General features: G+C 38.5%; 1 protein-coding gene across 3 annotated transcripts in view; it reads left to right on the top strand.

Annotated features, from left to right (window-relative positions):
- Positions 1–12,065, top strand: part of IDE (insulin degrading enzyme) — a 101,680-nt gene that overhangs the window by 75,014 nt on the left and 14,601 nt on the right. For 2 of the 3 annotated variants that reach the window (XM_044754133.2, XM_014862940.3), the window contains exons 15-19: positions 2,430–2,574; positions 5,090–5,200; positions 6,115–6,235; positions 9,079–9,170; positions 10,193–10,304. In XM_044754133.2, coding sequence (XP_044610068.1) covers positions 2,430–2,574; positions 5,090–5,200; positions 6,115–6,235; positions 9,079–9,170; positions 10,193–10,304 — 581 coding nt within the window. Of the gene's footprint in view, positions 1–2,429; positions 2,575–3,067; positions 3,213–5,089; positions 5,201–6,114; positions 6,236–9,078; positions 9,171–10,192; positions 10,305–12,065 lie in introns of all 3 variants that reach the window. The other variant, XM_014862941.3, reaches the window with a different exon arrangement.

The raw sequence follows: 12,065 nt of genomic DNA on the forward strand, positions 1-12,065 counted from the left end.
AGCTTTTTCACTAATTTTTATTCAATTGACTTGACATGAAATTAAAGCTAGATATGTTTTGGAAAAGGGAAAAAGAATCTCTAAATAGGAAGTTAATATTTCACCAACAAGTATCAAGATTGTAGGAATATAAACATTGTGTTTTTATAGCATGAGAGTCAAATTGTCTAGAGCTGTGCTGAGGTTATTTTTTTACACCAGACGTGGGTTGTCCGGGTATGGCTTATTGTTGGTAGAGAGGATCACAAAGCTGGTTTTACTTTTTGATCATTCAGAGTGATATTTTTAACCCTCTAAGCAGCTTGTCACCACTGTCCCATTTGGCCTCTGTGATTAAGACTTTCCTCACAGCACCTTTTGAGAGACTATTTGACATTTTTGACTTCTCTAAACTGCCCGGCACAGTTTTTATAATTAAAACTGTCTGCTTCCCACCACTCCCTCTCTCATGTCCTGTGTTCCTAGAGATGAACACTGTTAGGTTTCTTATGCATTCTTATGGAAGTGTTCTGTGTGTGTATATCCTTTTAATCTTTTCAGAAATAGGATTATATTGTGCATACTTAGTTAGGGTTTTTAAAACTCCATGATCCTTATTTAAGCAGATGGCACCTGAATACAAAATAGTATTTTTTAAATTAACAAATGAACCAGAATTTAAGCATTCTGGTTGAACCACATCCTCTTTTAAAAGTTAGTTTAGGACCCTCTCCAATTCACCAGCACAGCTGAATGCATGTGGCATTTTAGGACACTTTTTGGAATTGCATTCTGAACTTGAGCCTTGTGGCATTGAGCTCCCAGATGTGGCTTTTTCTGGCTTGTCGCTGCCACCTAAGAAAAGTGTGTCGGTGCCTGTGGGGCTCAGCCCTTTCTCAGACTGTCCTTCGTTTGGATGATTTTGCTTTTTGTGAGCTGTGCCGTTAAGTTTCTGCGCCACTGTTTGCCTGAAGAAGGAAGTCGGTCGTCATGCATAACACTTTAAAAGATTCGGTGACAGAGCATTCATTTAGATTTTCCAGGTGGAAGATGTTTGTGTCGCTGTAGAATTTTCTCTTTGATTTTAATTCTCTAAGTGGCTAAGCATTTTACCCGTTTTTGCTTCATTATCAGCTTTGATAAAATTGTTGGCTTTGCTATCAGTACACTGGTTATATTTACCGTGCTACAGATAGAGTGAAACTTTTAATTGGCTGCCAAACAAACCAAGCAGGCACCTGCCTTAGGTCCCTTGCACTAGTTGTTTCCTCAGCCTGGAAGGTTCTCCGCCCCACCCACATATCCCCAGGGCTGGGTCCTTTGCTTCCTTCAGTTCTGGGACCGATGTCATCTTATCAGAGAGGCCTTGATTCACCATCTTATGGAAACTGGCAATCTTCCTGTCCTGCCACCACTGCTCGTCACTCCTATTCCCTTTACCCTGCTTGTTTTTCTCTGTAGCACTATCACCACCTGATATTTCATCTTTAAATTGATGATTTCTCTCCTCCAACCGGACTGTAAACTCTGTGAGGTCAGGGACTTTGTCTGATTTTCTTCTTTATTCCCAGTACCTAGAGAAGAGCCTAGCACTGTGGTAAACATGTAATACATATTTGTTGAATGAATGAGTCTTTTTCTTGCTTCTCATAAAGGTAAGCAGTGTCGTGTAGTCAAATGAGTGGGTCATTTGACTTGCATTTAAATCCTAACTCTGCTGCTACCAGCCCGTGTGACATGAGGAAAATTCCATTTCTTATTTGGGAATGAAGATTTAAATTAGGTGATCTCTGTGGTCCTCGTTAGCTCTTGCACTCTGTAATTGTTTCCTCTCTTGTTGCTCTTTCTCACTTAAGATTTTCCTATTTTAATATTTTTTCCTAGTTCTGGCTGCAGTTACATGGTAGAAATTGTCAATCATTTTACTGACAGGGCTCTGGCTTTATTGGTTTTGGGGGAAACCCAGAGATAAGCTAACATTTTCACAGGTCTCAATTTTTTGTTCATGTAATCACAGTACACAAACTGCTCAATCTCATACTCCTGTCCACCAAGGGTGTGGCATGCTTACGGGGAGAAAGAGGGCATGCAATGCTATATCAGCTCTGTCAGCCGTGCCTTCTCCTACTAGCCTAAATGTAAGCAAGTGTTTTGGCCTGCTCCCTCTGCTTACCTGCCCTGTGTTTCTAACTTGTCAGCTCTGCCACACCAGCCGGGGTAAGCAATTCCTTCTCCCTCTTCACCACCACCAGCACACATGGCGTATTTCAGGCTTCTTTCTCAGACTCTTTATTATTTGCCTCATGAGAAGAAGAGACAGACTCAAGAATTCAAAGCATATCTTCAGGAAATGATATTAATCAGTGTTGAGTTTCTTGATCCATCTCGAAAGGCCACATCACATTGGGAAGTAATAAATCAGCTATTTTACTGTCAACATTTTCTTCCAGCCCATTTGCTTATGTGGACCCCTTGCACTGTAACATGGCCTATTTGTACCTTGAGCTCCTCAAAGACTCACTCAACGAGTATGCATATGCAGCAGAGCTAGCAGGCTTGAGCTATGACCTCCAAAATACCATCTATGGGATGTATGTAAGTACCCACGCCTTAGAGCCTTCCACTCATCAACATTTTTTTGTATTGATTTGATGGAAGCATTTTTGATTGAGGGTATGAGTTTAATTTCTTTTTAAAAAATCTTTATGGCTAATCATATTTTCTCATCATTTAATTTTTAAGTTAGCTCTTATTCTGAGTACTCAGCAGTATACCATTCATATTATGCAAATTTTCCTTGATTTCTTTTTTTTTTTTAACATCTTTCATCAGATTGTCATATTTTTCTCCTCAAACAAAATTGAACCCTGATTTAGGTTTAGATCTCACCCATTCTATATCTGAAGTCTTGCTCTTTGACAACAGAGAATGGAGTCTTGCTGCCATTGTAAAGCATAAGGTTGGCTATACTGTTTCCCCAGAAATTCAGATCACGAGGCTGCATATCCATACTCTTCGGTCATGTTTCTTCATTACCATGCCACTGCTTGAGGTATCAAAGCATTTCTTTTGTTTTTCTTTTTGTTAGTCGCTACATTTATGCTGATCCTCTCCATTGCAACATGACATACCTGTTTATCAGGTTATTGAAGGATGATTTAAAAGAGTATACATATGCAGCACGCCTCTCAGGTTTGAGCTATGGCATTGCATCAGGGATGAATGCAATACTTGTAAGTAAAATGAAAACCAAAGAAAAGGCACCACACTGTTTAAGCATTATGTTGAGCTTGGGAAAACTATTAACTTCTGCATTTTTAAACAAGAAGATTGATGGTTTTTTCCTTGCACCCTTTTAATGATTCAAGAACCCAAATTAGTATTAGTTCCACTAATGAATGATTTAGTAGCATCTAGTGCATCTTGTGAACATGTATGTGTGCTACGTTTACTTGCATGTTCTGCTTGAAATGTTTAACATGTTAATCCTGAAAGCGTGTTGTTCTTTCCATGTATTTGGGTATATTAACAGCTGTAAGTGAAAGATACCCATAGTTATTGTGGTGCTTGAATTTTACTTATATATAAGCTTCCTTTATTTCTGCTGACAGGAGTAGAAAGTTCCTGTGTCCAAATACATCTGACATTTTCATTTAATTTATTTCGTAGCATGCATCATTAACTACTTTTAAGTGTTTTAAAATAAGCATTATTAAAACTATCCTAAGAAATAACTAGATCCTTTCTCTTGAAACTGTTTCTGATATGTTTTCAAACTGATATCTCATTCCCAAATTAACATCCCTTTTATGGCACACATTCATCTTCACTTTTCTTGAAAATATTGTATGTTTTAGTAACAACTAAAATGAGAACATGTGCTGTGTACTCCTCTTTATAAATTCTTATAGAAAAGATTTTAGGGTTTTTAAGCTTTGTTTATTTTGCAATGACTTTTTGTCTTCACAGAAGTAAATTTTCTGGTAGCTTTTGTTTAATGTATAAGAGTCTGTACAACCTAACCATTCTCATGGTCCATGGAAGTTTGAAGTTCAGAAATCAAAATAAACTCCAAATAGAAAAGTAGTAATCTGTTGTTTATTTTTCGCTATTGAGTTTTAGTAGAATATTACAATTAAAATAAATAATTTTTATTTGTGACAAAATGGCCTTTCTGCTAGTTGTCAGTCCAGTTCCCATGGTATGTGATGTGCTCTCTGTGGCCAGTGACCTTCCCTCCTGCTGAGGTTCTTGCCTGTCAGTTTTTATAAGGTAGAGGCTTTCCTAGACATTCTAGTTAAAGTGTGTCCTCTACTGCTGTGGGTGCCACCATGTGGAAATAGAATAATAGGCATCCCCCACTTTTCAAAAATGTTACACTTTCAGGGACTATTAAAGTAAATTATCCAAAGACAAAATCCTGATGGTACAGACAGTGTGTCCTCACTACACATCTGTTTTGCCATTGGCTTTTGGTCCATCAGCCGAACTCATCAAATAAGCAAGTAGTGAGACGTATGGAGCAAGTGGTGAGACATATGGATGCTTACTGCGCAACATTGAATGACAAAAGTGGCAAAATGCTGTATAATAAAAAACTAGGGCTGCCTAATTTCTCCAAAGATGATTTTTTAAATATAAACAACTTTGGGACTTATCCAATAGTTTTCTAGATGTTACTCCCCTGTGATTTTTATGTTATTACTGCACCTATAAAAACCTTAAGCCTGCCATTCCTTAGAAACTCTTTTTGAAGATTAAACTTAAAAAACACATTCTGTAATTAATTTTGATTTTAATGAGAGTTTGAATTTTGATGGTGTTGTGTCTGCTGCCATAGTTTGGCATCAGGTGAGTTACTGTTGATTTTGTTTAGGAAAAGCAAAATCATACTTTTGGTTATTAGTAAATAAAGAGGGTTAATGTTATCTTCCTAAGTATTAAACTAAATTTATCAGAAGGTAAATTAATTGAAGTTTTTGTTGCATTTTTATTTTAATACACCTGGTTTTTGGACTTTCTAAGTGTTTAAAAATCAAGCTTAAGGTTTTTATTTGGAAGTTGTTTCATGATATTTTTAGACATTTAATACTCTGAATTCTTTTTGTAGCTCTCAGTGAAAGGTTACAATGACAAGCAGCCAATTTTGCTAAAGAAGATTATTGAGAAAATGGCTACCTTTGAGATTGATGAAAAAAGATTTGAAATTATCAAAGAGGCAGTAAGTTTTCTGAACTCATTTTTGTAATTTTTTTATTCATAAGGTAATATTGCCATATTATGAACATTTTTGAAAAAGAGGAGAGAAGGAAAAGAAACCTTCATAACCCTGTGGCAGTTATCTCATCCTGTCTTTGCTAAATCCTATACTTCACCCAGAAAGCAAGCTTGGGAGACTGGTGGACACCTGACCCCTTCTCCCTCCGCCCTGAAGAGCTAGGAAGTTTGCAGCACTGACTCTCAGAGAGAAGCCTGAGGTAGACCTAGTGGCTTTCAGGGACTCTTGGAGGGTTTCATCCAACCTCCACTGCAGAGGAACACACAATTCTGCGTGCTGAGATCTGCCTGCCACTAGCCTTGTCGCGTTAGGGCAGACTATTGAGGCTTGATGTATCTTCCACTTAAATTCAACTCACAGGTGGCCAGTAATGGAAATATGAAATGGGTGGCTACTTTAATAGCCAAACTGTGACCTTCATTGTACACCAAAAGAAATTACCATCAGTTTTCAAATAAAGATCCGATATTTTTTATATATGTAAATGTACTTATTGCTTGCTTGTAGAGACTTTTGGAATGGCCTTCTGGTGTAGAAACAAAGGATGCCAAGAGGTGGAGGCCCTGAAAACTGGGGATAACTTACTGAGGGATGAAAGATGTCCCATCATGAAGGCACTTAAGACTACAAGGCAGATGCTAGAGATAAAGCCTGGAAGAAGAACAAGCACGCTCTTTAGTTTAAGGCTCAGAGAGGAGTCAGCCCCATTCCAAGTTATCCAACTTCAAAAAGGAGAAAGAAGCAAACCATCCCAGTAACACACGATTTATGCAAAATGAAGTTTGATTATAGTTGATCTTCTGACATGATTTTAAAAGGATTTATAAAATTAATGAGCCCGTGTCTCCCTTCACCAGTATATGCGATCTCTGAACAATTTCCGAGCTGAGCAGCCTCACCAGCATGCCATGTACTACCTCCGCTTGCTGATGACTGAAGTGGCCTGGACGAAAGATGAATTAAAGGAAGCCCTGGATGGTGAGACTCTTTCTACTTATAACCTAATGCTTTCTTCATTTCTCTCCAAAATCATTTCGGTTTATCCTGATATCTGGTGTTCATCCTTTCTAATAACTCGTAGTTCTATTAAAGCCAGCTGTGCAAACTCTTTATAAAAACAGTGGTGGCCTTTGAAGTGGCTTTTGTATTCAGGCAGTTGAGCCACACTGGCTGTTTTCAACCTACACCCACAGCAGTTATTACTGTTCACAGATTTCTGTAGATGACTAAATGTTTTGACCCAAGCACTTACCTCATTAATATTGAAGCTTTCAAAAGAGGAAAAAAGGGTTGAGCTTAAAAGTCATATCACACAGAAAGAGTGCTCAGGTGTCTTTAGATCTGTTCAGTTCAGTTCAAACCTAGAAAATGTGTGAAGCCTAAAGTTTAGTCAGTTTTTGTTACTTTTTTCCTAAAATCTGGTTTTCAGAAGTTTTGCTCTAAGTCCTAAATTCCTTGAAGGTAATGATTATGCCTTCCTTTTATCCTCTTTATTTAGTATCTAGTACAATATTTTGTCTTCAGTTTGTGTTTGATGAACGACTATTGAATGGAATGAAATTACTTTCAGAGTTGTTTTATTGGAAAGACTGTAGACTGATATCACCCTTTATTATTGTTTTATTTTTTTCACTTGTCAGCATTACTTTATCAATTAGTCTTTCTTCCTGCATGCCTAGCAATAAGAAAAAAGAATACTGTTGAATTTTTAGTAATCTTTTGATAAGTGCTTACTTATTATGTAACACTGTGCTTTTGATCTTCAGTGACTAATCAAGAGCGAAGTATTGAAAGTAATTATTTTATTGGTTGCTTCAGGCATTGGGTAGGCATATAGATTACAAAATTCATTGACTAGAACAAAGCATTTTTAATCTGGACAGTTAATATACCTTTCTTTGCAAAATTCTTGTGAGTCACATCCAGTTAATAGCAAGAATTTTACCTTTTTAAAAAAATACCATGTAATTGATTTTAAATATATTTTCAAGAAACTGCACTTGCATTCAGCATAATCAAAAAACAGAGGTTTGGGGGGTTTTTCCCCCTTTTGTTAGATTCTGGTCCGATGGTATGTGCGTTTTAAGCAGAATAAGCTCTAAGGTATCTCTTAGGCATGTGAAGCTTTCCTCAAATGTGTTTTATAAAGAGAAAGTCAGCACTTTCCTGGTTGAAATTCTCTGCTGTAATAAATAAACATTCTGTTTTGATATATATACTCATACAGTAATCTAGTAATGCCAGCATGGCTTAATCTGGAGACAATCCACTGTGAGAGGCTGGTTTCCCATGGTTCTAAGTCAGTCACCCATCCAGGTGCAGGGTTGTAGGAACCTCAGAGTTCACTGTGGTCCGACAGCATTTACTGGCTGCCTGCTGTGTACCAGGCCCTAGACTCCAGGTACTTGAGATAAAAAAGATCAGTCAGATGGGGTTTCTTGGGTCAAGGAGCTCCAGTCCAGTAGCAAAGCATAAATGTAAACAGATCATTTCATGTAGAGGCTAAGAGAGTAAATGTTGTGCTAGAGGCCTGCAGAAAGTGCTGAGGGGGGCTAGCAAAGGAGGCTGCTAGGAGTGCAGTGGTGTGGAACAAGTATGCACTTCGGAATGCCAGACCCAAGATCAAATGCCACCTCTGCAACTTACTAGCTTGATGACTCTGGCCAGGGAACTGAAATTTTCTTAACTTCAGCTTTCTCAACTTTAAAATGGGAATAATAGTACATACTTTATAGTTATGTTATAACTTATAACATCGTATAAGTTATAAGGTAACATCTATAAAATGCCAGACCCGTAGTAAGCATTTGTTAATTCCCTTCCCATTGTCTCTCTTTAAATTTTAGTCACTTATTCCATCCATTGTAGCAATTATTAGCATGGTGTCCTAATGGAGAAAGGACAACTCTTCCTTATTGACGAATTAAATCAATACTTGTAAAAGAAACGAGGGGACTAGAAAATCATATTAGGATGCCATAATAATAATTGATACAGGGAATATCCACCATTGAATGCTAAAATTAGTGGGTAAAAGTTAACGGAAAAAGGCTATTTGTATAGTCCCAAAGTGTTTCCCACAAAATAAATATTTATTAATTACAATGGGAATTGTAATTGGGAATTACATTGGGAAAAGTGGACATTGATGGGCAGGTGACTTTTCCTAATTTCTTGTAGAACATGCATGAGTTACTCAATTTTAATCAAAAGATTAAAACAGTCCACTCACAGCAAAAACATCTGGCAGACACTACCTTAACCAAGTGATCGGCGTCACCAGTCCTACACCACATCTCCATCAGGTCCCTCTGATGTGATGCACAGGGAGAGGCACATTACCTCTGTGGTGTTCTTCCTAGTAATACATAAGCTCACTTTAATCAGGAGAAAACACTAGACAAACACAAATAAAGAGCATTTTATAAAATAGCTGAACAGTACTCTTCAAAAATCTTGGGGTCCTGAAAGCCAAGGAAAGCCAAGGAACTGTGACAGATTGGAGGACACTGTGGGGACATATGACAACTAAATGCAAGGTGGAGTTGTGGATTAGATCCTGGAACAGAAAATGAATTTTAATGGAAACACTGAAATCCAAATAAAGGGTGTGTTTTAGTTAATAGCATTGTACCAGTATTAATTTCTTAGTTTTGATCATTGTACTATCGTTATGAAAGACAGTAACGTCAGGGAAAACTGAGTGAAGTATATACAGGAACTCTGTACTATTTTTGCAACTCTTTTATAAGTCTCAAATTATCTCAGAGTTTTTTTAAAAAGCTCGTAGGTAGAGCTTATTATTTCTTACACCTTTACAGATGTCACCCTTCCTCGCCTTAAGGCCTTCATACCTCAGCTCCTGTCACGGCTGCACATTGAAGCCCTTCTCCATGGAAACATAACAAAGCAGGTGGGTGGGTGAGCTTTTAGCAGTCTTTTATGGATCAATACAGAGATTTTTTACCCTAGTCTGTCTAAGACTATTAACCACTCTGGTGTGCTTATAAGCACATTGGTGTTGACTCAACCTTCCCTGCTCTGTGCAGGAAGGTAGGAGAGGGGATGCGAGGAGTACAGTGATCATGGTTACCTGTGAACCTACTTTCGTGGCTGCCTCCTCTGCTCTTGCCTGTCTTGTGTAGTCATAGGAGGAAATGGGAATAATTATCCCCGCTCTGTGTAGGACAGCAGGACTGTGCAGTGGATAAGAGCACATGGTCTGCAATCCCACAGCCTGGGTTCATATCCTGACTCTGCCACATACTAGATAGGTAATCTTCTGAAAATGTGTTGACCTCTCTGTGGTCAGTTTCCTTATCTGTAAAATTAGAGTTATAAGGGTTAAATTAAATAGTACAAGCTAAGCGTTTAGCACGTGGAAGGCGCTCCGGGATTCCCATGGCACTCTGTCTCAAGAGCCCACAGTCTCTGCCCCTCTCCTATACTGCTTCCGAAACAATATGCCTGAGGTCAGATGCTAATAAGTGGCAGAGACAGGATTCTGACCAAAGTCAGTTTTATTCAGAGTAAAGCCTTATGCTCACTTACCTCCTTTGCTTTCCTATAACCCTGGTGTGTGTGGTCAGACTCATTTGCTTGGGGTCAACTTTCCATCACCAACACCTCTCCAGCTTTGGCAGTACCTTTTTCCCAGCATCGAGATCAGTGTTGATGATTGCCTGGGTCTATGTTTCTCTTCACTACTACCATATTGATGATATTGCATTTTGACAAATTCAATTTTTATCCATTTGAATAAGATCAAATGTATTTAAGATTTAAAAATCCATTGTTATGATGAATTAGACTAGTTTATTTCACAAGCATGTTGTTTTCATATTGCATGGTTGTCATCCAGTATACTATTTTTATTTTCACAGACAAGATGCATCTGTGTTTTTGTAATGTGCCGTGGCCTGTCTTTTTCCACAGGCTGCATTAGGAATTATGCAGATGGTTGAAGATACTCTTATTGAACATGCTCATACGAAACCTCTCCTTCCAAGTCAGCTCGTTCGGTATAGAGAAGTTCAGCTCCCTGACAGTAAGTTGACATGTTATAACTTTGGTAATGGACTACTTTGACATAATATTGTGGGTGATTGATTATAGGTAGGTTAAATTCACTTGGGTGATAATGTATAGTTCTATGGTAAAGATCTACTGAGATCCCCTGCTATTTATAGAGTACAGTTAAAGATAGATAATCCTGCCAGAAAATTCTGCATAGGAGGACCAAAGAGGTGAAAGTGGAGGCAGGCAATTATTTTGAAGAGAATGATACTGGACTTGACTGGTAATTGAGTGTAGAGGAGTTAGGAAGTACAAAACTCACAAATCTAAAGAAATGTTGACTGTGAAGCATGAAATAAAATGTATTTATGAAAAATGGAAACTAGGATCATAATACCTAATTGGAAGCCTATAGGAGTTTTTGGCAGAAATGGTTTTAGGAAACTCACAGGTACAGATAACAACGTGTATTCATTATATGCATATTTTATAAGGAATTAACATAAAGAATGAATATAATTAATATATTGGAGTTTGCAACGTTGCCTTACTTTTACATTAACAATGGTTTCTTTTGATATAAAACTTATTAAGCATTATTTTCAATATTGTTCGAAATTGTATAGTGGGAAGTATATTAGATCAGGGATGAGAAGCACTGTTTTTTTAGCCAAACTCAACTGATGGCTATTCCCCGTGCATGGTCTATACTTTTTTTCCAGTTATTTTGTCTTCCTGAAATAGTTCTTCCTTCCCACCCACCCCTTTGTCCTGGACCTATGTTACACCCTATTCATCCCTCTAGGCCCGTCATAAACCACCTATTCCGCTCAGCTTTTTCTAAAACTCCCAGCTAGGAGTAACCATGTCCTCTTCTGCCTTCCCAATGCAGGTTTTCTGAACCTTCCTTATTCAAGCTACTCAGCTCTTCTCTTGCATTGGGATTGAAGGGCATCTCCATCTCCCCTGTTAGACTATACATTTCTTAAAGCCAGAGTTTATTTCTGGCTCATTTGAGTAGCTACTCAAGCAACTCAAACATAGTATTGCCTCAGGATATCTTTGTTGAACGCTCAAAGGTACCTTGAGCTCAGCTCTGCCATTCTGCATGGCCAGTCGTCACAGACCTGGTAATGGTTCATTTCAGACTTGTGCTAGTTTGTTCCTCAGTCACTGTGGCGTGGTGGAGAGGAAGAATCAGAACCTGCTGTTCAATAACCAGAGCGCTTGGTCATCAGGCAAAGTGAGGCCAGTCTAGAAACAGAATATCAAAGCGAGATCTCTGTCTCACACCTCTTTTTGCCACACTTCCTGCTTTCTGTCTCCTCTCCTAGGCACTGTCTCTTTTCTCTCACATTGCTCTCACAAATTGCCCCGTGCTCAAAAATAACTCAGTTCACGGCCTGTTCTCCAAATGCGAGGTGTTAGGAAATCATTTTAATTTAGCCAACTGATCAGATGTGAGTATCTTAAATAGTCCTTCACTTACCTCTCCATGGACCAATGTTTACAGCTTTAAAAGAAAAATTTCAGGCATTGTGAAGGAGGAGACATTTTGGGATATGTATGAAAAGGCTGCAAATGTGTGAGGCCAGGAGGCAGACTTTCAGCCTGTGTTCGCCTCCTCTTCTGAGAAGGGAGAACTTAGTGCTGCCAGAGTATGATCAGAAAGTTTGACTTGTTGGTCAAACGTGGAGCTGATCAAAAAAGTGAAATACAGGGGCTGGCCCCGTGGCCGAGTGGTTAAGTTCGCGCGCTCCGCTGCAGGCGGCCCAGTGTTTCGTTGGTTCGA

Source organism: Equus asinus, chromosome 2, assembly GCF_041296235.1.
Source record: "Equus asinus isolate D_3611 breed Donkey chromosome 2, EquAss-T2T_v2, whole genome shotgun sequence".
Taxonomy (NCBI): Eukaryota; Metazoa; Chordata; class Mammalia; order Perissodactyla; family Equidae; genus Equus; species Equus asinus.